At 42.4% G+C, this 26,544-nt stretch overlaps 1 protein-coding gene across 1 annotated transcript in view; it reads left to right on the forward strand.

Moving 5' to 3' along the window:
• Positions 1-943: 943 nt before the first annotated feature.
• The window catches only part of valopa (vertebrate ancient long opsin a), a 29,373-nt gene continuing 3,772 nt past the window's right edge, over positions 944-26,544 (forward strand). Inside the window, exons 1-4 of the mRNA XM_076035628.1 lie at positions 944-1,530; positions 3,401-3,611; positions 11,430-11,547; positions 14,915-15,148. Of these exons, the coding sequence (XP_075891743.1) occupies positions 1,167-1,530; positions 3,401-3,611; positions 11,430-11,547; positions 14,915-15,148 (927 nt within the window). The 5' untranslated portion in view covers positions 944-1,166. The remainder of the gene's footprint in view (positions 1,531-3,400; positions 3,612-11,429; positions 11,548-14,914; positions 15,149-26,544) is intronic.

Consider the following 26,544-nt stretch of genomic DNA (forward strand, 5'->3'; position numbering starts at 1 on the left):
TAAATCCTCATTTTGGTGATGGCCACTGAGGTGTGACAAGCTGGCTCTCACATGAGGGGACTAAATCAAAGACTTGGCAGAGATGGTGATGGAAGGAAGGTGTTTCACCTCTGAGGAGAAATTCTGCGCTAACGTGACTTGACCTTCAACTCCAACTTGGCAAGATCATTAACAACTAAAGTGAAAGTCCTTCAACACCTAAAATCCTTGATTTCTAAGAATTCAAGCTCTTTAGAATTTTAGCGTCTTTGAGGCTAACTTGTCTCGTGCACGCACGCACGCACTCACGCATGCACGCACACACAAACGTCAGTAATGAGTTAATTTAATATATTTTAAACTAACTGGATTATCTGGATTATATAACAATGTTAAATTTGTCCGAATCTCAGCAGGTATATAAAGTGTGTATTTGCAAGATAAAGCAAAGCAGTTATTTATTTATTTTTTTTTTGTTCATACTAAAGCAGTGGCATGTCACACAGTTTGTTACGTGACCCCTCAAGCTTATGATTAGCCCCCCCCCCCAGAAAACACCACTGGCGAAGTGACTTCGGAACCTACAGGTAGGGATGGAAAATTAGAAAGAGATGAGTTGCCAAGAAGTCGTAAGTAAGTAAGTGAGTGAGTGAGAGAGTGGCACCGCGCAGGGGCGAGTGTCAGGAGCACGCGCGCCCACGAGCGGCGCACGGAGACAGCGCGCCAGAGGTCCGACGGTGATGCTGCCGGAGCCGCCTATTTAAGCGCCTCCAAGGCGCCGGCGGTCGGTCAGTCACGCACGTCGCCGCTTTCCAAGACGTCGCCTCGCCACCTTTGCCTCCCCCGGTGCCCCTTCGCTCCGCCTTACCTCGTGCCGCTCGTCGGTTCGCCGGACTTCGGCGCCTCTATCGGATCCCACCCCACCCCCACCAGTCCGACTACCCCCCCCCCCCCCCCCCCCCCCAACTATGCGTCCAATTATTGGCGCGAGAACTTCTTAAAGAGAAGAAAGTCCCGGGACGCGCGAGATGCTTCGAGGCGCGCCGCGTGCGAGCTACTTCAACTGAAAGCGGGGAAGTTGTGAGCGCGAGAGGGAACAGAACACAGAAGGTGTTTTCCTTAATTTTTCTTTATTTCATCTTCTCCCGGCTAGTAATTGAAGCAGCAGCAGCAGCAGCACATGGACGATGGATAACTTGAGCCTGGCAGTGAACGCGGTGTCCCACGCCATGGCGGCGGAACTGTCCGGCACCTACGATCCGTTCGTCGGACCCAACAAGAACATCGCGCCGTGGAACTACACCGTGCTCGCCACGGTCATGTTCCTGGTCACTTTGCTGTCCCTGAGCGAGAACTTCCTCGTCATGTTCGTCACTTTTAAGTTCAAGCAACTGCGGCAGCCCCTCAACTACATCATCGTCAACCTGGCCATCGCCGACTTCCTGGTGTCGCTCACCGGCGGAGTAATCAGCTTCCTGACCAACACCAGGGGCTACTTCTTCCTGGGGAGGTGGGCTTGCGTCCTGGAGGGCTTCGCCGTTACTTTTTTCGGTGAGTTTCCACGTCTTCCTTCGCCCATGTCCTGTTTTGGCGACTGATCGATGCACCGGTCAACGTTGAAAGCTGTAGGTGTCAGTGTTTGGAGCTTTTTACGCGTTGCGTAATAGCTGCCGGAGCTTCTGGAGAGGGGGGGGAGTGACAATATCAGTTGTTCTGCAGCTTTTACAGCTGCATTTTTAACATCAACAAAGCTTTCTTCATATTTGTTTTATGGGTTAACTGGCCAAATAACAGCTTACTTAAGCAAATTAAGATGAAACTAAACTGTTTTCTTTTTTTGTTCATTTTTTAAAATGAATATATTATTCGGAAATGTAAATCAGTGTCACCGAGCACACTATGGGAATTACGTGCAAAACAATATTTTGAATGCAGAGGATAAATAAAATCTATAAAGCACTACGCTTTGATGATGGATACTACTGCATGCAAAGAATGTGACTATTTTCTTGTTAGTTTAAGTGTGTCACCACTATTATTACTTTGGAACGATATTTCAATTCCAAATTGAAAGCGGGCCAACTCAAACTGAAGTATTTGCTGCCACCGGAGAATGGAAACATGCCATAAGATTCACAGCAAGTCCTCGCAATGAAGTGCATGACTTGCCGCAAGGAAGTTGCCAAAACTCGGAATAAGGTCTAACCAAATCAGTGGGTTGGCATTCTTTCTCTGCTGGTGCTCACGTTCCAAATTTTGATCATGGAGAGTTTGATGGGAGCCAGCCAGGGACTTGCTGAGAAAATCAAGAGAAATAAGAATACTTGATTCTATCTATCTATCTATCTAAGAATAATCTTTTTTCAATTAATACGTAAACATTGTTTGCCAGGATGTGTAAAATAAAGCGTATTTAAAAGTCTATCTATCTATCTATCTATTGAAGTGCACCAGCATATGGCAGCGCCGTTTTCTTTTTGTAGACTGAAAACAGCTGCTACAAGAAACCATTTCACACAGCAAATTATGTTCAAGGAAGCCAAGCTGATGTATAATCAATAGGCCACTAACGTGAGGCTTTAAGGGCTTTTTTTGGGGCGAACAGCCACTCCAGGTTTGGTGGCTCCAGTGATTGACAGCTGAGGTGCATTACTATTAGCTATGCGCTTGCTTTCACCCTGCATCTCTTAGTTTAAGAGGGTGATTAAAAAAAAAAGAGGCCATCCTAAGCTGAATGGATGCTACACTTAATTTTCCCCTCAAAATATTTTCTATTTTTACTTAAGTATGCATTTCACAGAAACCATTATTGGCTAAAAAAACAGGATTAATTTGTTTCCAGCTGAGGACACCTCCTAACGCTGCTGCCAGTTTTAGTCTTCATTAAGCTTGAGTATGTGTTGACAGAATTTCAGTGGTTGTTGCCTGAAAGCGCGTGAACAGTCATTGAACTCCATGGTTTTCTGTCCCTGTATACTCTCACCAGTGCTTCGTAGGCAGACACTAGATGCCTCTGACTATGGGGACATGGGTAATTAACCAGTCTGTGAAAGTGACTTATTGCTGTAATTAAAGTGGTCCTTTTTTAGCCCATTAGGACGAGGCTCAGTGCACATCCCCTGGCTCATTATAGTATTTCTAGTATTTTTATCCCCACCTTACACTTTTGCACAGTGGCAGCTGGGACACTGTGTCAAAGCAGAGCCATGCATTTTTTTTTTTTAAGTGTAGATAGCAAGAAAACTAATTAAAGTTTCAAACTAATTTGAAAGAAAGAAAGTGATTCATTTAAAAAAAAAAAAAAAGTTATTTACATTAAATGCAAATGACTTGTTTTACTCAATGTGTCACTGAAACAGAAATGTGACCGTCATAGTTACAGTAATAGTAGTCCAGAACTCTTTGATGTGTTCTTTTACAGGGATCGTGGCACTGTGGTCTCTTGCTGTTCTGTCCTTTGAGCGTTTCTTTGTGATCTGTCGACCTCTTGGCAACATCAGACTGCAAGCAAAACATGCCGTCATTGGTCTGCTGTTTGTCTGGACCTTCTCCTTCGTCTGGACCTTCCCTCCAGTGCTGGGCTGGAACAGATACACTGTCAGCAAGATCGGAACCACGTGTGAGCCAGACTGGTAAGGAACAAATATTTTGTTTATATCGTTACTATGAATTAAGTTTGTGTAAAATTATTTAATTCCTTAATATTTATTTGGGGGGTGGGGATGCACCTTCTTGTGATCGAAGAAATATACTTCCAAGTCATCACTTGTTTATGTGGACTCTCAGTACCAGAGTGCTGCTTTTGTCAAAGACATCATTTGTTGGTGGCATTTGACATGGTTAGAATCTAGCTTCATTTTGATTTGATAGTATGGCTCTCTTCTAAGCCCCACCCCCTGCTCTTCCATATACGTATACATGTGGAAAGTACCGACAAGGAGAGTGGACCTCTCCCTCCCTCCCTCCAAAGCCGGACTCGCATATTCTCCATCTCTGCTGCAAAACAACCCGCGCCACAAGCAAATCCCATCCGTTCTTGTCAATCTTTGCATTTCGACCTCAAGTGCTGCTGGGTGAGGCCGGAGTGTCCCTGAAGCGTCACTCTGCTCTGCTCCGCCAAACATACGAGCCACATCTATTTTGAGTGACGCTGCTCCCAGTTTGCGTCAATCCGTGTAGGTCAGATCAGCACATGCAGGAAATTAGATGCACACGGATATAAAATAAAATAAAATAAAATAAAACAAAACACAATGCACCAGCTTTTGAGTCTGTATCACTTTGTCAAAATTAACATTTTATTTGCGCAGTTGGCACAAGTTACATTTGGCGGTATGGTTCTGTTCGGGGACCCCCTGCTCTTCCACGTGCTTGTGTAGAAAGCCCGAGGCGGGAAGGGCAGCTTCCGGCCCTTCACGAGCCATGGTGAAAGGCATAAAGCAGAGAGGGCAGCTTAGGTTTGATTCGGGGACTCTCTCCCATGCACTTGCATGAGAGGCCTGGGTAGGAAGCTGCTCTTCCTGCCCTTCACGAGCCATTGTGAAAGGCGAGACAGGGAGCCCAGCAGCATGAACAATGAATCAACCCTGCAGAATCAGAACAACATAAGGATAACATGGTACAGGATCAATGTAGCATAATGGAGAAGCTGGGGAGGAGGTGGATTGAATGCTAGCTGACAAAGGGAGCAGAGGAGGGTGAGTTAGGGTGGCTTTAAGAAAGGGTGCTCTGAAAGAAGTTGTCCAATGACAAACTGTGAGGAAGCATATTTGATAAGAATGTATTGATCGATCGAGAAATATAAATACTTCTGATCTTGACATGTCTTTTTTAGAATCGACCTTCACATGAAAATATTGATCCCAAGTCTGTTTTTACAAGAAATACTTTTATGAGACTGAATGTGTCATCGAGTCTAAAAAGGTATCAAGTGAAATCTATAAGGAACTACTTTTCCTTGTTGCTGCCGCACTCTGCTAACGCTTGGCGCCTGCGCACACTGATGCGCACACACACATACACAGAAGCAGCCTTGTTGACCACAGCAAGTCACAGCAGAGAATGAAAGAAGAAGCTGCAGTGTGGCCAATAGAAAACAAAGCGTCGTTTGGAGTCATTTCACCTGTGTAAACATAAATGACGCAACGTGACGTGTGCTGAAAGTTTGTGAGGTATTGTGGCAAAACCACAAATCTTATCAAACACCTGTGAACGTATCGCACAGAAGAACATGACTCTTTAAAGTAAACTTATAACTATTTACATTGACATGACATGTTAGTTGTGGTTCTCATAAAAAAAACATTTGTGCATCAAAAATATTTTTTAATTTTCCCTTAGATGACTCAAATGCATTTTTTAGATCACAAATGTTTATTGGTAAAGTCATCATTTCCATAACCACAGGTACGCATCTAAAAGTACTGATATCGGTATTGGTGTTGGGCTATTAGCTTTGGTATTACTTGGTATCGGATCGAAAGGAAAAATAGTGGTATTGCACATCAAAATAAATACATTTCTGAAGTCAAGCATGCCTCACCTGCAATCTGAACAAAAACCCACTTTGCTTTGAGGGGAAACTCATCTCTTTCAAGTAACTTAATTTCCAAAGACTTTCAGGAAAAGCACACACTTATTGGTAACAAGCAAATTCCAACAAGCAGAGTATAAAGAGAAGCACCGATCCTACTGCACATGGACGAAGGTCCAGGCCTCCATCTGATTGCTCGTGCTGAGCTGATGCCACGATTGCATACATGTGCAGTGTGAGACTGGACTTGTGCAAAGACTATTGTGCCGATACGTTCAAAAACGCAGCAATAAACCTCTCTTCAATGGGATTACCTCATCAGGCCAGGCTAACAGTAGAAGTAAGTGACAGCGATGGCGTTCTGTCCTCCACTCTGTGGCTCTCCCTGTACGAATTGATCTCGTGTAATATGTTGGAGAAACAAGTCGCCACTGACCTTGCACCTTAGGATGCAATCTAGTTAATGCCGTTTAGCCGCTTTGATCAGAGGTGTGCGGACTGTGGGGGCAGAGTCTTTGCTGGAAGGCTCGAGAAGTGCCTTTGCTCAATTGAAGCTCAGGGGGGAATTAATGGGTCAGAGAAAACAATTAAGACATCACCTCATGGAGAGACCGGATGCCCCAATCGCCTGATTTGCTGAGTTTGACGTGAAAACGCTCGGTTTGCAGCAGAAATGTGAACAGCGCAGCACATACATTCACTCACATCATGTTGCACCGTGGACCCACCATGCGGGATTTTGAACAGCAGTGTGGTGTTCAGTGTCAGTGGGCAACTCCTCTGTAGGGGTGTAGAATTGACTTGCCAGTGACTCATCCACACCCCTTCAGCATCGAGGCAGTAATAACTTGTATGTTGCAGTTCTTCTCGATTGTACGAAACAAGGTGATATCCTACAAACAATGAAGGGATCTGGTGGTCATATCAATAATTTGTACTAATTGCATTACTTGGCATTGACTCTCTAAAGTGAGTGGCTGTATGTGGTTAATATGGTGGCGGCTTGGGAGGACAAACCAGACTGTCAATAATCTGAAGGCTGGCCTTGCAGTGTCCTTGGAAAGCTTCCGTTTATCTATGAATAGCTGACCACAGAATTATGTAGAGGCGCCCTCTCAATGCTGGTGCTCACCTCAGAGTTGAGAAGGTCACTCTGGAAGTAATGGGTTACACTGCCACCCCATACATCATTTAAAGATTTATAGAAAATGCTACGTTTCCAATTGGTGTCAAAAACACAGTTCTCAAATATTACCGTACAACTGCAGAAAAATCCCCTTTGTTTGTGTATAGGTGGGGAATTATTTTTGCTCTCTTTCCCACTTTCATGTGACCAGCAGCATGTGTAAAAATTTAAAAAAACAAACAAAAACAAAACCCCGTTGTACCTTTTCCTGGATTAGCAGTTGCCCGTACTTCCTGGTTCACAAGTGCTGCTTCTCTCCCTTTCTCGTTCACTCCTTTTCTCTCTGCAGGGAACAAAATATGTTCAAGCATCATTAAACGAACACTCCCGCAAACCTGTTACGAGGGAAGCTCTGCTTGTCAGATCTATTTTATTGTCAGGAGATTCAACTACACACAAAAGATTAAACTTTTACTCACCCAGAGCTCATGATCTCTCAAATGTTCATCCCATTTTAGCAGGATAACGCCGCTCTTCTTCTGTTTTTTTTTTGTTGCCTGAAACACACTGAAATCTGAACACTGATGTGCGTTTCTTGTTCCTTTGGGATTATGCTTGTGGACTGAAAATTAAAAACAAAACCAAAACCAAAACAACATGAAAAACAAAAAACAAAATGCACCCTAGATACAATATATACATTTTATGTAATAAACTGATTTTCCAGTGGCCAAAATGGAACATGCTTTAAGTATATATATAATTCTGAATATGTTAACTGCATATAATCCGCAGAACTGGATGTATTTGTACTCTTATGCGCCCATGAAGTTACTCTAAAATGTATGATTTACATCACCTCACAAGAAGTGCCTTTTCATCAATCTAAAGCTACGTGGTGTAGTTAGGAATGTATTTTGCAGGCACATCTTCTTTCACATACCAAAAGGACTAAAAAGCGAACTCTTTGAAGTTGCATGGGTTGGTATGGGGAGCACTTAAAGTCCCTTAAAATTGCTAATACTCAAATAATAGAGGAAGCAATCTGAAAACTATCTGTGGTGTTCACGCAAGCCTAAGTAGACACGGAAATTATCCCCCCCAAAATGTATTGAATTAAAATATCTCTTTTAGTCCTTTCACGGACATAATAGTATAAGCAAAACCGGGCGACCGCTGCTCTAAAGTGCTTTTGCATTATTATCGTCCAGCTCACTTACTTCTGGTTGAATGTCAAAGCTGGCGATGGTGGTAGACTGACAGGTGAAGTATGATATGGGGATAGGAATTATATGCTGGTAGTTGAGTGGTTTTAGTTGTTTGTAAGTATATAGTTTGTATAGTTTATTATAGTTTATATAGTTTTATAGCGTTAGCCCATTTGTTTGAAGGATGAAGAAGACAACTTTTACATTTCAGCATAACGAAAAGAAATCAGCTGAACATCGCTGCGTCCTGTTTTGTTCTGCCTCAGCTAATTTGGGTATTAGTTTTTATGGAGGAGATGGCGATCGACACTCGTGTTGCTCGCTAGCTTGTGGGTTTAATCTCGCGGTAACGTATCAGATGACCGAGACAAGCGCCTTGACATGAGTCAAGAGTTGGGCGTTAGATGGACGTAACGGAGAGAATCCGGTAATTTTTCAAAATAAAATTCTTCCGCGGCCCGGTACCAAATGACCCATGGACCGTCACCGGTCCGCGGCCCGGTGGTTGGGGACCACTGATATACAGTGCAAAATCCTAAAATCAATCAATCAATTAGTCAATCAAAGTTTATTTATATGGCACCTTTCATACATAAAATGCAACCCAAGGTGCTTGACAAAAATTAAAAGAAAAGAAAAAAAATATGAAAATAGTAAAAAAAATAATAATAATAAAGCGTCATGGTCTATATTTTAGGGTCTTTAAAACAGCTGGGTTTTAGTGCGTTCACAGAATTTTGCTGACTTGGAACTCAATCACTTTTAATTAGATAATGGACACTAGGTACACAGCAAGTCTTTTGTCAAAGCATTACAAAAAAAGGTTGGAGAACCATGGTTTAACCTTTTTTATTTATGTTCATATTTACCATGGTAGGCTGTGGCAGCTAATACAGTAATTCCCAGACATTCCCTGAAAGTGTAATACTATAAAATGCAATATATTATCATTACTCTCATTTTCCTCTGGTTAAATTGTGTGGCTTCTCATTTTTCCACATTGATTTGTAGCATCTTGCCCTCATAGTCACCTTGCCTTCCTCAGTTTTGCTAGAAACATAGCATACAAGCATACATAGAACTAGATGACATCATGACAATAACACAGATTTTTTTCTTATCTGCAGGAAAAACGTGTTTTTTATGTGTTTTTTTTTCTTCTTGTTGTCTGAATGAGACCTCATGACGTGAGACACTGTCTATTGTCATGGAGTGATATCTTAACTGAACCGTAACTTTTTTTAACATGTAATTGGATGCTGAACTGGTGACACTATGCTTGATTACCACCGTGTTGCTGATGGTCTGTGCCAAAAGATATTTCTAGAGGAAGGAATCTGCCAAGACAAGAATGTGATCTCTTTCATCATTGGTCTGAAGAGGTAAACAACCGCAGGGCAATAATTCGTATTGATTAGCTTTTAAGTTGAACTTTTTTTGATGATTTTTTTTTGACACAGATTTAGTGAGTCAACATTATACATTACATACATGTTAAAAAAAATACTAGTCTACTGAACTCTCTTTTCTGTTCCAGTGGATGTGTGGTGGTGCCTTGCCCAGGCAACATAGGGAACCTAACAGAAAACACATACTTTGCTTGTCATTCAACAGCGAATTCTCTTCAATAAAGTAGTTGCTTGTCTATAATGGATGTCTAAGCAGAGTTTTGCCCTCTGCTCAAGCATTTTTTTCTCCCCTCACTTGGTACAGTGAGTTCACTCATGTTAGATATCCACAAAGACATCCCAAGCACCATATGCGGAGCAGAGCTGAGCTCCCGGGTTCCGATGAGCTGATTCGTTCCGGCACATAGACAGGCTGTAGGTGAGCGAGGTCCACCAGCTGCGAGTGGGAAAAGAGATTTCTGCAAATAATTAGTTTTTTTTTTTTTTTTTTTTCAGAGGGGATAAATTGTTGAAAAAACAGGCTGGACTGACTCATGTGTTTCACCACATTTCAAAAATTATTGTACAAGTGCCACCACTTCTTTCTGGACGATAAAGAAGTGGTTTATCAACTGATTGGTGTGAAATCAAATGATTGAATACTTCCTTTGGTGAAGCGTGTCAGTGAGGATCTTTTTTTTTTTTTTTGCCTTTCTTGCACGTATTAATTCGAACTTGGCTGTGTTAATTTGTTATTTTTCTTAGCATATAAGGGTATAAAAAAGGGAAAAAAAAAACATAGTAATGTTAATGTCAATGTTGAGTGTGGCAGTGATGAGTGTGGCTTCACTGTAAGTACAGTATAATGAGAATCAATTCCATTTTCCCCAGTTGATCACCTTAAATGTTATGTTATGCATTGAGCCTTTTAGCGCTCCAAACAACGAACGGATAATTATTCAATATTAATCAGTTCAACAGAAATGTGTCACCACAGAAGTTATAAGACAAATTATGATGCATACAAGCACCCCACTTAATGCAAATGCACAGCACGTGTCTGCTTATGCACTCGCCACTTTGTCTCCCAGCAAGTCTGATACACAATAATCTTGAACTAGTTTCAATGGATGTTGGCAGGTATTCTAATGGAAATGACGTGATTGCTGTGCTTCTAATTATGTCATTGAGATTTTCCTCCGCTGTGAAATTTGCCTTTTACCAAGAGTTCAAATGAGGCAGGGAACTGTTGTCTGTCTTCTCGTACAGATAAAAGCCTCTGAATGTCAAAATGACGTTTCATTCAGCTCGGAGCTGGGGAACTATGGGACTGATAAATGTAGCAACGCAAGTGTTACCAAGCTATTGGCAAACTTTAAACTTTATGTTTTTCAATTTGTAGATCTGTCTCAGTAGCTACTGACAGTAAAGTGCAATAAATCATAACTGTTGATAAGCTTGTCAAAAAGGTTTGGCTCTAGAACCAGTCTGGCGCTAATTAGCCAATCATCCACTACCTCCAAACGACAGAGGCGCAACCATCAGAGGATAAAACTTGTTTTCAGTGGGTAAAAAAGATATGGTTCATTTTCCTCGAGCCTTGACTTACTGCTCAGTAAGTTTCAGGTTCTTAACAATTATAAAAAACATGCACTTCAAAGAAATCAGATTCGATGCCAATGATGGAGTGACAACGGAGAAAGTTCCAAACTTTATGTGCCGGGTTCATATCCAGTTTATGTTGAACAGAAAGTTAATTAGCCGCAGATGAAGGCTCCAAATAAGGATGCAACATCACCGATACCAATATTGGGTATTGGGACCGATACTGGGGTTGAATACTCTATACTTGCAAAATATGTGCTTATACCACGACACCAATGGCAGTTGTATATGTATGTATATGACAATTTTGTGAAATTTGTGTTTTTACTGTAGTGAAACTTCTGTCACCCCTTGCTCTAGAAAAACATGCTAGGGAATGTTCATGTAACAGAAAAAAAAAATCAAAAGTCAATCTATTATGTGGTAATGGCCTTATGAAGTAGTCAGTATAGGTATCGGTGAGTACTGAAATGCAAGTACTCGTTCTCTACTTGTTCTAAGTTGTATCGGTGCATTCTTGGTTCATGCTGACTGCGAGTGTGGCACTCTTGCAAACTGAATTTAACATCATTTGTTTTATCTGTAAACAGGTATTCAGCCTCCTGGGTAGGTCACAGCTACATCATCACTTTCTTCACCACCTGCTTTATTCTGCCACTTGGAGTCATATTTTTCTGTTATGGGAAGCTACTGCGAAAGCTACGAAAGGTCAGTATAGATGTGACCATAACAAATGTATCACAATGATTTTCACTTCTACTTTATGTACAGTTTTACATGTTGATTTATTTACTTAAAATTAAACTTGGGTGTTTATTAAATTATATGTGCAAATTTCACCGCTGTTCACTACTTTTTTTGGTTTGAGGTTGCTCAATGTGAGCAATTTTATTTGTGAGCCATTTAGATCTTCTCCACTTCATGGCAGTAAAGCTGATAAACCATATCGTTTGCTCATGTAATGTTATTTCAATATGCATTTAAATCTTAGGTACATCAGAACTGACTGTTACATTTAAAAGTCTTTTAAAAGTATTCATTTTGAATGTGGGATGTGTTGTACAACTTGAGTTAGGGATACATTTTAGCCCATGTCAAGGGTTGGCAACCTTTCCCACTCAAGGAGCCATTTGGACCTGTTTCTCCTAGAAAAGAACACGATGGGAGCCACAAAACTCTTTTTTTGACTCTTAGAATGAAATAAAACGGCATATAACGTTTGTTTTGTTTTTATTTGTTTGCCTTTATGCTATGTATAAACGGCAACGTTCACTATCAAAACCACCATCTTGCCCCATCTGCCATCAGAAAAACACTCACCTGCAGCCGGGGGATGTTGGCGTGAGTTCAGGGAGAAAACCAATGCACATGTTATTTGACACATGTTATTTGTCAGTAGGACTAGAGTGAGCTCTTCCACGCTGATGGGGGGAGGAGGGGGTTCCTCCATTCATCCAGGTGTTCAGGGTGACCTCAGTTGGGTGCAGGGGGCCGCGGGCGTCATGGGGGTCATTAGGTGGGCGCCCCCCTTCATCGGTGTTTCAATGACTAGCCCCTGACACCTCCAGAGGGCTCATCGGCACGACCTGACGTCCCAGGTGTGCCCCCCTCTGCACTGGATCCCCTGCGCCCTTTGCTGCTACTGCTGCTGCTTCGCGGCCCAGGTGCTGTCTTTCCTCTTCAGCCAGAGCCACCGGCTGGATTGCTCTGCCGAATTGGAAAGGGATTTGATGGCATGCCGCAGAGCCTGACCTCGGATCCCTAGATCTCTCAGCAGTCTTGTTGTTGATTTTCCGACAAAGCCTCTGCACCCCACCTCGACTGGGTAAACCTTGGTCCTCCATCCATGCTGTTCCGCATCTGCCACCAGCTCTGAGTATTTGAGGTTCTTTCGCTCAAAGGCCTCCCCGACCACATCCTCCCAAGGCACAGTCAGCTCCACTATGAAGGCCGAGCGAAGGGAGGAGGACCAGAGCACAAGATCGGGCCTGAGGCTTGTTGCTACAATCTCGGCGGGGAAGCAGAGGCGTTGGTCCAGGTCTGCTAGCATCCGTGCTCCAACTAGCACTTTTTTTTTGCCGGCACTGATGAAAGTTATCGAGGGTGTAGATCTAGGAGGTGGAGCAGTTAGGACATTAATGGAGGTCCTTTTGCCTTCCAAGCTGCTTGCCAGGCATCTTAAAACCTGGTTGTGCCGCCAGGTGTAGCGGCCCTGTGACAAAATTGTTTTGCATCCGACCAGGATGTGTCTCAGGCTGGCGGGGGAAGAGCACAGTGGGCATGTGGCGTCTTCCCCGTACCACTGGCTGAGGTTGATAGGAGACGGGAGAACATCGTACACGGATCGGATGAGAAAGCTGGTTCGATGTGCCTCCATTCCCCACAGCTCCTTCCATGACAGTCTCCTCCTCTCAACTTCCTCCCAACGCATCCATTGGCCCTGCATTGCATGTGCCACCGCTTTAGTGCACCTCTCTGCCTGCTCTTGTCGGCGCACCTTGTTGACCACCAACTGTCACCGTTGTAGGGGCGTTGCCTTCTGCCACGATGGTCTTCTCTCCCCAGTTCCCCAGCTGGGTACTCCCAACAGTCTCCCGGTGCTTAAGGGCAACCATTGCTTGCTGGGTCGCAGCAGCGGAAGACCATTTCCTTCCGGTTGACACGGTGGGGATGAATTGGGCCACCACTGGGTCTCGGGACTCTGCCAGTGTCATTTCCAGCCTCACCTTGGAGCATTTGAACCCCTTTACAAGGCTGGACACTGGGAGTTCCAGGACTCCTTTCCCATATAGTGCTGTGTTGGTAATGCACCTAGGGAGGCCAAGCCATTTTTTGGCAAAGGAGCTAACTAGTCGTTCCAGCTTGTCGACCTTGGAAAGTGGGATGTTATAGATGGTGAGAGGCCACCTGAGGCGTGGGACGAGGCCAAACTGGAGGCACCAGAGCTTTAACCTGCCAGGGAGTAGGGAGTTGCCGATGGTCTTCAGGTTTCTGATGGTGTTCTCCCTAATTTTTCCACCTGAGCCGTGTCCCTAAGGGAGGCATCATACCAGTGCCCAAGGCTCTTGCTGGTTTCTCTGCCACTGTTGGCATGGGTTCCCCTCCGATGAAGAACCGGTGCTCTGTCAGCTTCCCTTTCACAACCGAGATGCTCCTGGACTTGCTGGGCTTAACGCTCATCGACCATAACCAACGTTACAATATCTGACGATCGAGGTCACAAAATGCGGCAGGGTTACTAGAGCGCAATTTGCGCGACTCATCTGGTGCCGCATTTCTGGGCGTTTTGCGCCTGCATATTGTTAGCGCAAAAACTTTTGTGATACGACGTAAAGATGGCGGAGGTAGTAAGTAACTAAGTAACTAACTAACTTGAAGCAAAAGTTTAACTTTGTCGTCTATCCACACCGTCTTTTTGCGTGTGTTCTTTGCCGTCTTCGCCGTGCTATGTTAGCGCGCAGCTACTTCTGTAAATACACCGGGCTCCAGGTCTTCTTCTTCTTCTTTCGCTGTCAGGGAGTAAAACCACAGCGCCACATAAGGGCATAAGTACTCTGCTAAACTAGAGGACTAGATGAAATTTGTTGAAACAATCTCCACTAATAAATAGCACACTGGCTAACTTGGAAATCAAGGAGGAGGTCATATGTCCAAAATTCTGAACCACCCCTTTAACAGCACACTTGTGAGTTATTGCCATTCAATGAGAGCCCAATGTAATTTTACCCACAACATGTTTATAGAATAGAATATAATGCCTTTATTTATCCCACATTGGGGAAATTTGCATAATTACAGCAACAAAAGTAGTGCAAAGATAAGGAAAAAATATATTAATTAAAATAAATAGAAATAAAACAAAAATAAAACATTTATAGAGTAAGAAGGTTATGAACAGTTTGATTATTTATATTTATCTACATAATGCTGATATAAATTCTTCTGTTTTCTTACTTGATTATAAACAACACAACAACTCCATTAAATTGTTGCATATTCTTTGAAAGTAAAGTTTGTGTAAATGAGCAACCGAAATCCATGTGTGTGAAATCCATATCCATTGGTTCTCTTCGAGGTTTCTCACGGTCGTCTGGCCACTGCCAGGAAACCAGAGCGGCAGGTGACCCGTATGGTGGTGGTGATGATTGTGGCCTTCATGGTGGGCTGGACGCCATACGCAGCCTTCTCCATACTGGTCACAGTTTATCCAACCATCGAGCTTGACCCCAGGTTGGCTGCCATCCCTGCCTTCTTCTCGAAGACAGCAGCGGTCTACAACCCGATCATCTATGTCTTCATGAACAGACAGGTAACTGAAGGTTTTCTCATTAATCTGGGGGATCTCTGATGAAATGTCTGGTTAGGTTCTGGTCCCTTTTCATTTGAGAGAATGTGAGAATGTTTTCAGAAGAATTGAAACATGCGAACATCTGCAGTGGATTAAAACTACAGAACAGTACATACATGTCTTTTTTTTCCTGTTGTTGGCTGTTGGCTGGTCTCTTAATAATGCATGGTGTTTGAAAAACAGGAAGGTGAGAACCGCAGTGAGCAATCATGTGTGTGTGTTTCTATGCTTGTGAGGTATCTTAACATTTTTCATGGCATTTGCTGACCTCGATTTTACACTGGGCCCAGTGCCCGATTCTTCTTAGTTTGCGAGTAAGACACACGCCGTGGGTCTTCAATACTTTATAGGTATTGACTTTGACAACATACAATGTGCTTCAGAGTCGCACTGTTGTGTGAAAAGGATTCTGTCTGAATTGTATCAGTATGACAGCTGAAAAAAATATTTAGCAGTGGGAAATACCAACCTCTTGAAGTCAGCAGAGGACGGAGTAGAGCGCATCAATCCAGGTTATGGCAAAATAGATCAAAGCCATTAATAATCGTTTTTAATTTTTTAATGAATTTTATACTAAAGAGGCAAATCCTGGGATGTTTACAGTGAGAACACTATTTGATGTTGCTAAATATTAACACCTAAAATCTCATTCATATCAGATGAGTGCTGCCTTATTACATAATTTGTTCTCTGTAGTCTATTTTGTGCCCTTCATGTTTAGATATAATAACACATCTCTCAGTTGTGGGACAATAAATGTGCACAAATCGTCACATTTTCTTTTTCTTTTTTCTTTTTATAGTTATTGTAACTATGTCTTAATTAAATTTTTTTGTCAATGAACTTCAATGATCTCTGATGCTCTCCAAAGTTGGTGACAACCCATCCCGGGTGGTCAGAACCTCTTAGTAAGTTGAACTGAAAAATGTCTAAACTATCAATACTATATCAGCTGTGAATGATGTACACATCCCCATGAAACTGATGTCACAGCATCTATTTCAAGATAAAAATACTGAAGCCAAATGCAAAACAGCCTGTTCCAAAAACCTCTCAGCTCAGTAACTCAGAAACTCATTTTTCGAAACTGCAGCAGCTCCGTGTTTCTTTGGCATACAGGAGAACACTATGTTCAGTTTATCACTTTAGTTGTTTTTTTTCTGCTAAGACTATAGAACAACCTTTTCATGTTAGTCCCCTGTGGTTCCATGTTTCTTCTCCGTTTTAGGCCCCTTTATATTCAACATGACAGGTTCTTTTTTCAACACAATTCATTCTATTTTGAGTGGCTACAGCAGACAACAAAACTGTCACGGCCACTTAAGACAAACATGACTCAAAAAATAAAGGAGAACCCATGTGTTATACCATTTAAGACCTCTATTTTGAGAACTGGGGACAAATTATCCACATCTGTTCTTCATACCACACCAGGGTAAGACATGAGCTGCAACACTGCACGTTCATTTGACTGTCACAATTCTGAACTGCACCCACTCTTAAAAAGGTTACATGTTTCTTCCATCGTACCGTCCCTTATCTCACCTCCCAGGGCCCTGTCTTTTCTAAATCTTAGGGCATGTTTACACCAGCCTTGCATAGTCTGGTTAAACCGTGTGTTTATTCTACTGCTTAAAGGTCCAGTGTGTAATATTTGGCCTGATTTATGATTTTGTACTGGTAAAAGCTTAATATACTGCCAAAAAAATACATTCATAAAAGTGTATACTCACAGGACAATAAAAGTCATTTGGTTTCCCTATTCTTAGAGCGGTTCTTATTTACATAAACATAAGAGAAAAAGTAAGGATATTTGTGTTTGGTAGATTATTTTTTTGTTCTAACAATGCTTCTTGGAAATAAATCTTATATCGTTGGAAAGCCTGTTTATTCCTCTTTTAAATGGTGCCACACTTGCATGCATGCGCCCCTGAAAAATGTGACAAATCTTCTCTGTCGAGTCAAACAGCTTATTCTGCTGTTGCTATTGACTCTCTTTTTTTGCGTTTCTGGTACCCCCAGGTGCTGCCAATCAGTAAAAATGGGTTGTGCTACAGTGGTCAGTAGGTGGAAAGTAGGGCTGGCCGATTGTGGACAAAAATAAAATCCTGATTTTCTTTCTCTGAAAACTTTGGTAACAGAAGAAGTCTATTGCTGGTTTTAAGATGTGGGAGGGGAGGGGGGTACGTGGAGGGAGCAGCGCACTGTTGACAACATCTAGATCACTCAGTTAGCCTGAGCGTCTGTACAAAGCAATTCATAGTCCTGCTTAAACGTGCACCTACGGCAAAGTGGGTTAATTACTTCTCATTTAGCGATCGACTTGCCAAAAGTGGAAGACTCATACGCGACTTCGGAAAAATAATTCACTAAAAGGCAGTGGCGAGGGCAGCATACAGTATTAATTCCTGGTTTTAACATCTGTTGTAGCTAGGACAACTACAGATACAAGTAAACAAAGGTAGCCAGTTAGCATAGTAGCGAGGTGATCCAAAACACTGGTCTTCCATTCTCATGTACATCCCGCAAAGCAACACACTGCTCCCACTCTGGCTTGTGGTGTTTGTGAGGTGTTGAAATATGTTTGTCATGTTGCAGTCTTTAGCAGATACTTTGCAGCGGGGAGTGGTGACGCACAGCCCGGTAGCATGCGAGAGGAAAATCAATTTTGGAATCGATTAATCGCCCAGCAATAGTGGAAATTGTGGAGAAGACGTGGAGAACGCTATGCTGATTGCTGCACTGACAGAGTAACATCTTTTGGTGGAGGCAGTGTGATGGTGTGGGATGGCATCTCCCTCACAAGAAAAACAAGGCTTGTCATCATTGGAGGTAATCTCAATGCAGAGAGATATCGAGATGAGATTCTGCAACCAGTTTCAATCCCATATCTCCACAGCCTGGGACCAAACTCCAGTCTGTTCTGTCTGACCACAAACTACAAGCAGAAATGTGTCTGAATGTCTTGATAATGGCTGACAGATTTTATTCTCAAAGGTAGAGCTTGTGACCTGAGGATGGGAATCACACGGGTTGGTTCAGGAACTACCTGTTGAGTGGTTTTATTATATTTGTATGGATGAGTGCTATTCTGGCCATGGCCGGACTGAGGGAGGGATAGGGAGAGAAAGACAGTAGAAAGGGGATGTAAGTGAGGAATTTGTGTGTGAGTGTGTATAAGTGCGCCACTGGAAGTAAGCTGCTGGTTAGTGTAGCCGCCAAGGCCGCTCCACGCCAGGCAACGGGCCGGGGGGGGGGGGGACTCCAAGCACTGCACACCCCCCCGCAAAGCCGGTCGGGAAGAGGCCGGAGCATCAAGCCCCCCCGCCAGAGGGCACCCGCCCCACGAAGAGTCAGGGCAAGACGGCAGTGAGGCAGACACCCCAGGAAGGAGGGGCACCACCTGGGGCGGACAGGCAGCAGAATGATAGGGACCCCAAGGGCAGGCAAGTACTAGAACTATGCCCAGGCCCAGAGCCCAGCCCCTTCACCCGGGAGGACTCCTACCCGAGGCAGGCCCTAGAGGCCTTGTATGGCGCATCAACCGCCCCCCCTCCCCATCACCTCCCACACCCTCAGACTGCCCTGCAACATGAGCGGCCAGTGAGGTGCAGGCCACCACTCACAGCAACAACAACCGTGTCGGCCAACGGACTTGTTATTGCTACTAATGATCAGCCTGCAGTCTTCCTATTAACCTCCACTCCAACAAACCGCAAACAATAGTGAACAATAACCCATGGTGCTCGTGGATCAATCGTGGATTGTACGCAAAGTGAAAATAGACACAATGAAAGCGATTTTGCAAACCTCCTGTTTTACTTTTTATCTATTTTCTTTTGGGTTGGCGGACTGGTGCATTAAGGCGGGAAACCTAGATGACCAAAATGTTAGCCAGTCAACCTTAAAATGTACCTTTTTAAAGCTTTGTGTTCGACAGTAACTTGAAGCAGAAGTTCAACTCTGTTGTTTATCCACACCATCTTTTCACAAGCGATCTTTCTTTCTGTTCTCGCTAACAACATTTAAACACGGCATGCTTCAGGTGAAGAGCTGCAGACGTCACTTTTCCTGCGCCGCGCGCTTACTTTGCGATTGCTTTTTTTTAGAATTGTGGTAACTCAGGGCAGGACCACGAAAATTAAAAAGCAATGCCCTCAGTTTTCTTTTTGATTGTGTCATAAAAGGTGCAACATGAATAAGATAATGAAAATGCATATAGGGATATTTATTAATGATTTTATTTATGAGTCAAAAAATGCAGCCACGTTCTTAAAATGAAAAACGCATTCTGCTATTGCTTTTTAATTTTCAAATTTTACATTTCAAATTGAATTTTGGTAACTCTTTGCTTGTTTTGAAAATTAAATCTCAAATGTCTTTTTCTCTTTCATTTTAATTAAGTACAAGAATGAGCAATCTTGAATAAGAAAATGAAAATGCAGATTGATTGACTTATTAACGATTTTAATTAGGAGTCAAATAATGCTGCTTTGTTCTTAAAATGAAAAAGCATTTCTGTTATTGCATTTTAATTTGGATTATGGTAACTATGTGCTTCCGTACAAGGCATCCACAACCTGAAAAAAAAAATCAGAGCACTTTTTTTGTTCTTTCTTTTTATATAAATGCTGCCCTTACTAGGGTTTGTCATATTTTGTTCTTTTATAATGTTCGTTATTTGCATCTGTGGATTTGTTAGAAAAGAGAAGAAATTCTATACTTTGATTTTAATAAGCCATTTATAGTTGTCCTGATATTGTACTTTTTTCATATAAAGATTTTTTTTTTAATATGCACCTTAGAGAACTTTGATTTAAAAAAAGGTACTCCTTTTTTGTCATACAGTATTTATGTTTACATTTTAGTATTTTTTGAACAGCTGAGCATTTAGTCATGACCAGGTGAAGAAACCTGTTACTTATTTATTTATTTTATTTTGCAACTGTTGACTGAAAAAGCCAGTTTCAAAGCCGCCTTGACTTTGACTGAACATTTGCTCTAAATTTACGGAAAAAATATCGGGATATACATCGTATCAATATTCAGCATAAATATATCAGGATGTGACTTTTAGTCCATATTGCTCAGCCCTAGGCACAACCAAAATACTTAGCTCTGCTGCTCACCCCACAAATGTTCCTTACAAGTGTGGCACCATTTAAAAGGGGAATAAACAGGCTTTCCAACTACATAAGATTTATTTCCAAGAAGCATTGTTACAACAAAGAAATAGTCTACCAAACACAAATTTCCTTACTTTTTGTCTTTTGTCTTAATAAGGGTCTTGCTACTTGTTAGCTGCCATCTTGTACCGCATATTTCTAAGGCAGCCGGTGAGGACAGTCTAGCCCACCTGACAGAGCGTTTCCTTATTAGGGTGTCTGCTCGAAGAAGAAGGTGGACACCGTATCCAAGTCTGTGTGCGCAGGCCAAAGTAGTTCACTGGCAAGCTTGGGAGAGGGAGGGGGAGTGTAAGAGCACTACAATCTAAAGTGTAACTACTTGATGTTGCTGTCTCTTTTCAAAATCTCCAAATATTACACAGTTAACAGTTCATTCAGACCAGGAAATGGACCATTATCTGTGAACTCCTCATTAGCTTGTATTCGCTCCACTGTTTATGTAAACTCTAGTTTCATTGCTTGAAAAGTCTGGTTTGTTTTCGAAGGTGTGAATGTGCTTTTGAACCGTGTGGCTCAAAGAAGCAAACTCTGGTCTGCGTAATGTAGAGGAGGATGATTGATTAATTTAATCGATCAAACTCGCAAAGAGATGGAAATGGGACATTGCATATGTATACATAGGTTTTGCATGCAATTCTTATTTTGGCAACCAGATGAACTCTGTGGTGGGTAGAAAGGGCATGTAATGTCACCACTAGATGGCGTTAGGGGCAGATAAAAAGAGATTGAATGCAGTTTGTAGGGCCACATCTGTACCTAATTTCTTTGTGCAAGAGGTGGGACAGCCTCACCTGTAAATCACAGTAGGAAGTCGAGCCTCTCAACATTCTCAACGGCTTGACTCCAAGCACACACTTACAAACTGGAACCAAAGCCAGTTTTATGTTGTTTATCTTCCTAGCAGGACATTACACAGGACTAATTGTCATTACTGGCTCCTACCAAACAACTTAACGTCAGACAATGCTCTACTCTATTTTCCCTTCCATAGAGACACCTGATCACATACATATGTAACCGCCATCAAAAGTAGACTAACAACAGACTTTGAATCACTCTTCTAAATTTAAAATTGACTAATCTATTCCTTCCTGAAGGATGCCTGAAGACTTTGAAGCTTCAGGTTGAGTAAGACTGACCCCATGGGGGTATGAACGGAAAGTGTTTCCTAGTGATTGATCTAAAGTTGAATAAACTTTGCACATCAGTTTTCCTCATATCAACCAATTTACATGCTTTGCCATAACATAACAACAATCATTACTATTAAAGTTTCAAACTTTTCCAAGTTAGGCGTAGGTGACTTCTACATCAATTTACACACATCCTTTATTGTATTGACAACTATATATACATATAACAACTATATATATGGGTGTGTGTGTGTGTGTGCAAGGTTTCTTGTCCATCTGGTTTCAAACCTTCCTCCTGTTCTCTTCTCTTGTCTCCTCCTCTTGTAATTCTGGTTGCAGCACAACCACACAACCACAGGCGAGGAACAAGTTATTCAAAAGTTTTGGTTTGTCTGACTAAGTGCAATATTCAATTTTATTATCCTATTTTACTGTGATATGGATCCCTTGGGTCTGAAATAAAGGAAATAAATAAATATAAAATAAATAAATGTAACCCTAATCAAGCAGTCCCCAAATGTAACAAGTCTACGGGCAAGCTCTACTTTTCCCTTGATACGAGGGTTGTAAAACCACAGGTTTTTATCAGAAGATAAAGCCTGTACTTTCGGTAGATGCAGCTGAACTAAAAGGAACTCAACAATGCTGTAAAAAGCCTCCATGGCAAATTGTGCAACTGTTACATGAGCTCATGGTTTTGATCCTCCATACATTTTTATTAATGTCACGCCGGAAATATCAGTGTAGTATTACCATAAGATACAGGAGAACAGAACAAGCAATCACAAGTACTTAATGTAAGAAATCAGCCTGTAGAGTCTGCAACTGTACATGTCGGATATGATTGTATCCAGCCACTACACATCACAACTTGACGTAAACAGGAAGAGTGAGCCGACAGACTGTAAGATTTCTGAGCCCGCGTGGCTCCACTGAAACGATTAGTGCCCATGAGGTCAGGTCAGCTGATCTGTAAGGTTGCCTCTCTGTTTTTACCAAGGAAGTGAACTGAGGTAACGTCTTGAGGGATTCCCATGATGTGCAACTGTTGCCACTGGTGGTAACCTTGTTAGAGAGACCAGACAGCGGCCTCTGTTGTCTCAAGTCAAATTTGTTAAGGAAAGACTGACCATGTCACTTTCTACCAACACCCTCAACAAATAAATAGAGGAAACACATTACATCAAAATGCATTTATATATATATATATATATATATTTATATATGTGTGTGTGTGTGTGTGTGTGTGTGTGTGTGTATGTATATGTGTATATATGTATAAATATGTATATGTGTGTGTGTATACATATATATATATATATATATATATATGTATATGAAATGAAATGCTGCAATGTTTTTCTTCTGAGTGAGGAAAGGTCCCACATCAAGAGAGACAATAGCCAATTGGTATTGTCAATGACGGGCCGTCAGGGCCAGCTAGGCCTTTTCTGCTGGCCTAACCATACTTATAAAAGTACTTTTCCCCATAAATATGATATTACGTTATTCTCCACAGTCTGTTCTTTTCACATCATATGATATCCACTTGGTTGTGTTGCTTCCATTGTCGTATATTACAGTAGAGTTTTTATCCAAAGGTATTTCAGCAGGCTTGTGTTGCCAGGTTCCATGAAATCTGCCTTAGGCCAGCAGAACAGACATAGAGGGCTCCAGTTTGCTGTAAGTGAACGGACCTCATTGAGTTGCGATAGCCAATCAGATGTCGAATATGCAATGCCATTACCCTGAACTTCACACGTATATTTCCTTTGATTGGATAAGCCCTGAAAACCTGACAGACATAACTCAACCTGGAGATCCAGTTGCTACCACGGCGAATCCATGATGATATCAAGGTTTTGGTTTAATTGCCAAATCATCTGCAATTTAAAATGTAAATACCGTGGTCCATTGTCGCAGCGGCTGTGCCAACATGTTCAATAGTTTAATAACTTAATAGTTCAATAGTTTGTCTTGTTTAGGTGTCATTGGTCCGTCATTCGAAACGGTGACAATGCACAGTTTATTGGACAGGTTTGGATAACACTTATTAACTTATTGAAACTTTGTTGAGGAATCTCTTAAAATCGTTTTTTTTTTTTTAAATAAGTCTTGACAGTATTAGTGGCCTTAATTACTTAGTCTTAATTATAATTGAAATGCTCGGGAAACTATGTTTTTCTCAACTAGGTCACCTATGTAAAGGTAATTTCATGTCTAAGTGTGATTCTCTATGGATTCTCAAGCTGTAGCGTCATATTGAGGGTAATATGAGGTGTATTAATTTAGGGTGGACTAAATATGGCGTCACTGATGGCCTAGGTGTAAAATGCAGGGCACGCCACTGAGCATTGTAACGGTCGTTTTGACCGCGTTCTCCTGCGTTCCGTTCTGTGTTTATTTGATTTTTATATGGTGTTGGTGAACGTTCTCCAGTGAAGGCAACACACCTGTGACCGGCTGTCTGACTGTGTGACATCTCCGTGCCGTGTGTCGGAAAGGGACGTTGCAATATGCTCATTGACACCAAGTGGTCAACAAGTGGGTGTGAATTGCAATCTGCCAAAATGACCGATGGCCTTCAGATTTTCCCATCAGCATTTAAAAAAAACCATCCATGACGCAAAATATCCGGTTAACGCAACCTCTGATGTATGTGTATGTGTATATATATATATATATATATATATATATATGCATATGATAGAAATTAATACTTGATACTTGTTTCACATCTTCTTTATATTTAAAAAAACAAACAAACATACTACCGTAATATATTTCTTTTAGAACATAGATTTCCCCCTCGATTTGTATAATTGATTCTCATAGTTACACTGCTCATTTAATAAAGCCATGTCACTTGTTTTTGTTCTAATTCTTCTTTGGAAGTTGCAAATGACATACAGATGCACATGTGACAACAGCCATGTTGGTGTGGCTTGAACGTTTTCGTCAAAGTACTCTCAGAGAGAAGATGTATTGAAGTAACATCCTGACTCTGTATTGGACAAAGCACTAACGACCCTGAAAGCAGGACTGCCACAGAAAGCTTTAAAGTGGAAAACTCTGTCAATGGCTTATGACCTCAATAACTGTGCCCTTGAATAATTTTCATGAGATGAAATGGTCCCACGTCAGCGCTGCACTCTCAGAATCGCTAACATGTGTTCAGATGGGTAGGTGATATCACACAAATGACTTTAGGCTGAATTCAGCCAAGCAAATGCAGTAAAATAAAAGCACTTCTCAGAAGCACACCTCTATACAGTGAAGAGCTGCAATCGGTTCATATTGATTAAAATATGTCCAAGCAGCAATAAGGATTTAGAGATAGTGGCTGAGCTTCCTGCGCCTCTATGCTTAGTGAGTTCCACACTCAGTACTAGATGTGTTTCTTCTTCGAAATACACAATCCTCACTTTCTGACGTTATCACCCTTATTGACAATGTCTCTTGTATTTTGGACTATTAGACCACCGATGAATAGCTAAGGCTGCTGGTTGATGTGGGTAGCCGTGGTCGCGCTGCTTTGGGCTGGGTGCGGCCTCGGGGGGGGGGGGGGTGTTGGACGTGGGGTGCTCGGCTGCTTTGCGGGTTGGTGGGAGGTCGGGGGGTGGGGGCCCCGGCGTGGGTGTCTGGTGCCTAGTGGGGGGGTGGGCCTGGTGGTTGGTGGGTGGTGCTCCGTGGTGGTGGCGGGTGGCGGTTGGGGTGGGGGCGTCCCCTGGCTCTGAGCTGGGGCCCCCTTGTTGGTGGGCGGGCTGGTCCGTCCCTATGTCTGGGGACCGGCGCTGGATCGCACACGGTGGGGTCGCACATCTGGGATGGGGCTTTGCGGCCGGTGGCTACCGCTCCTGTGGGCCCGGGTGGAGCCTTCTGCCCAACCTTCGCCCCGGCCCCAATGTCGCCCCGGGTGCCGTGGGGGGGTCGATCTGCGCGGCGACCGGGTCCCTTGGATATGTATATATAGACAATATATATATATATGGATATGTATATACATTTTCTCTTTCTTTTTCTTTCTTCAGATCAATCGGTTTATTATTTGAATAAGCCCAGTATCGGTCAATTAATTCCCCTCACTCATTTCCCCTTTCTACTTTCTTCTCACACCCCCCCTATCCCTCTCTCAGTCCGGTCATGGCCAGAATGTCACCTTTCCACAAGAATTTAATAAAACCACTCAAGAGGTAGCTCCTGAGACGACCTGCGTGGCTCACACTCTCAAGATCTACCTCTGAATGTCTATGATGGCTGGCAGATTTTATTCTCAGAGACACTTCTGCCTGTCATTATGGCCAGACCGGACAAGGGGGAAAATAAAAAGAAAGATGTATTTGTTGAAACAACTATTAGCTATTCACTCTGTTGAAAATCTGTGTTCATTCCCAATACTCATGCAACTAACATGTTGCGATATTGTGGCTGCAGCGCTCACAAATTGTTCTCCTCAAAATGCATTGTTTTTAAGTTGGAATACTTCCCAATGCCTTTGAGTTGAAAATTCCACCCAAGCAGAAATAAACGCGCAGAGTCATTGGTATCAATCTGACCGTTTATCTGTCCCGTTGTGTTTCCTCATTTCTTGTCCCATCTCAGATTGTCATCGAGACATTCCCAGCTTCATTCCTATGCCAGTTTGTACGGACAATTTTTCTTAAACCAAACTTATTTAACTGATCAGCAGATGATATCACATCATGACGGGCACCTTCAGTGCTCATTTCATCATTTCAATTTTCATTTAAAAAATGAAAAATGAAAAATGAAATCCAATAAATCAACAGCTTTCTGCCCTGCTTTCTGCCCTGCTCTGCATGTCTCCCCCTGTTGCTGAAATGACTGCGGCAGCTGGCAAATACTTTGGTCCAAAGTTTCTGAGGTGAGGTGATGCTCTTGGACGATGCAACGTTATAGCTGGAAAACATCCCAGACAGTGATGGGACACTCACTGTTAAAGTCAGAGATGTAGCCAGACATTTACCCCATGAGTGGAGTGGAGACCAAAACAAAGCAGAGGGTGACACTACAAGAG

This window comes from Nelusetta ayraudi, unplaced genomic scaffold (assembly GCF_046127955.1).
Source record: "Nelusetta ayraudi isolate G7.1 ecotype Tasmania unplaced genomic scaffold, CSIRO-AGI_Nayr_v1 ptg000045l, whole genome shotgun sequence".
Taxonomy (NCBI): domain Eukaryota; kingdom Metazoa; phylum Chordata; class Actinopteri; order Tetraodontiformes; family Monacanthidae; genus Nelusetta; species Nelusetta ayraudi.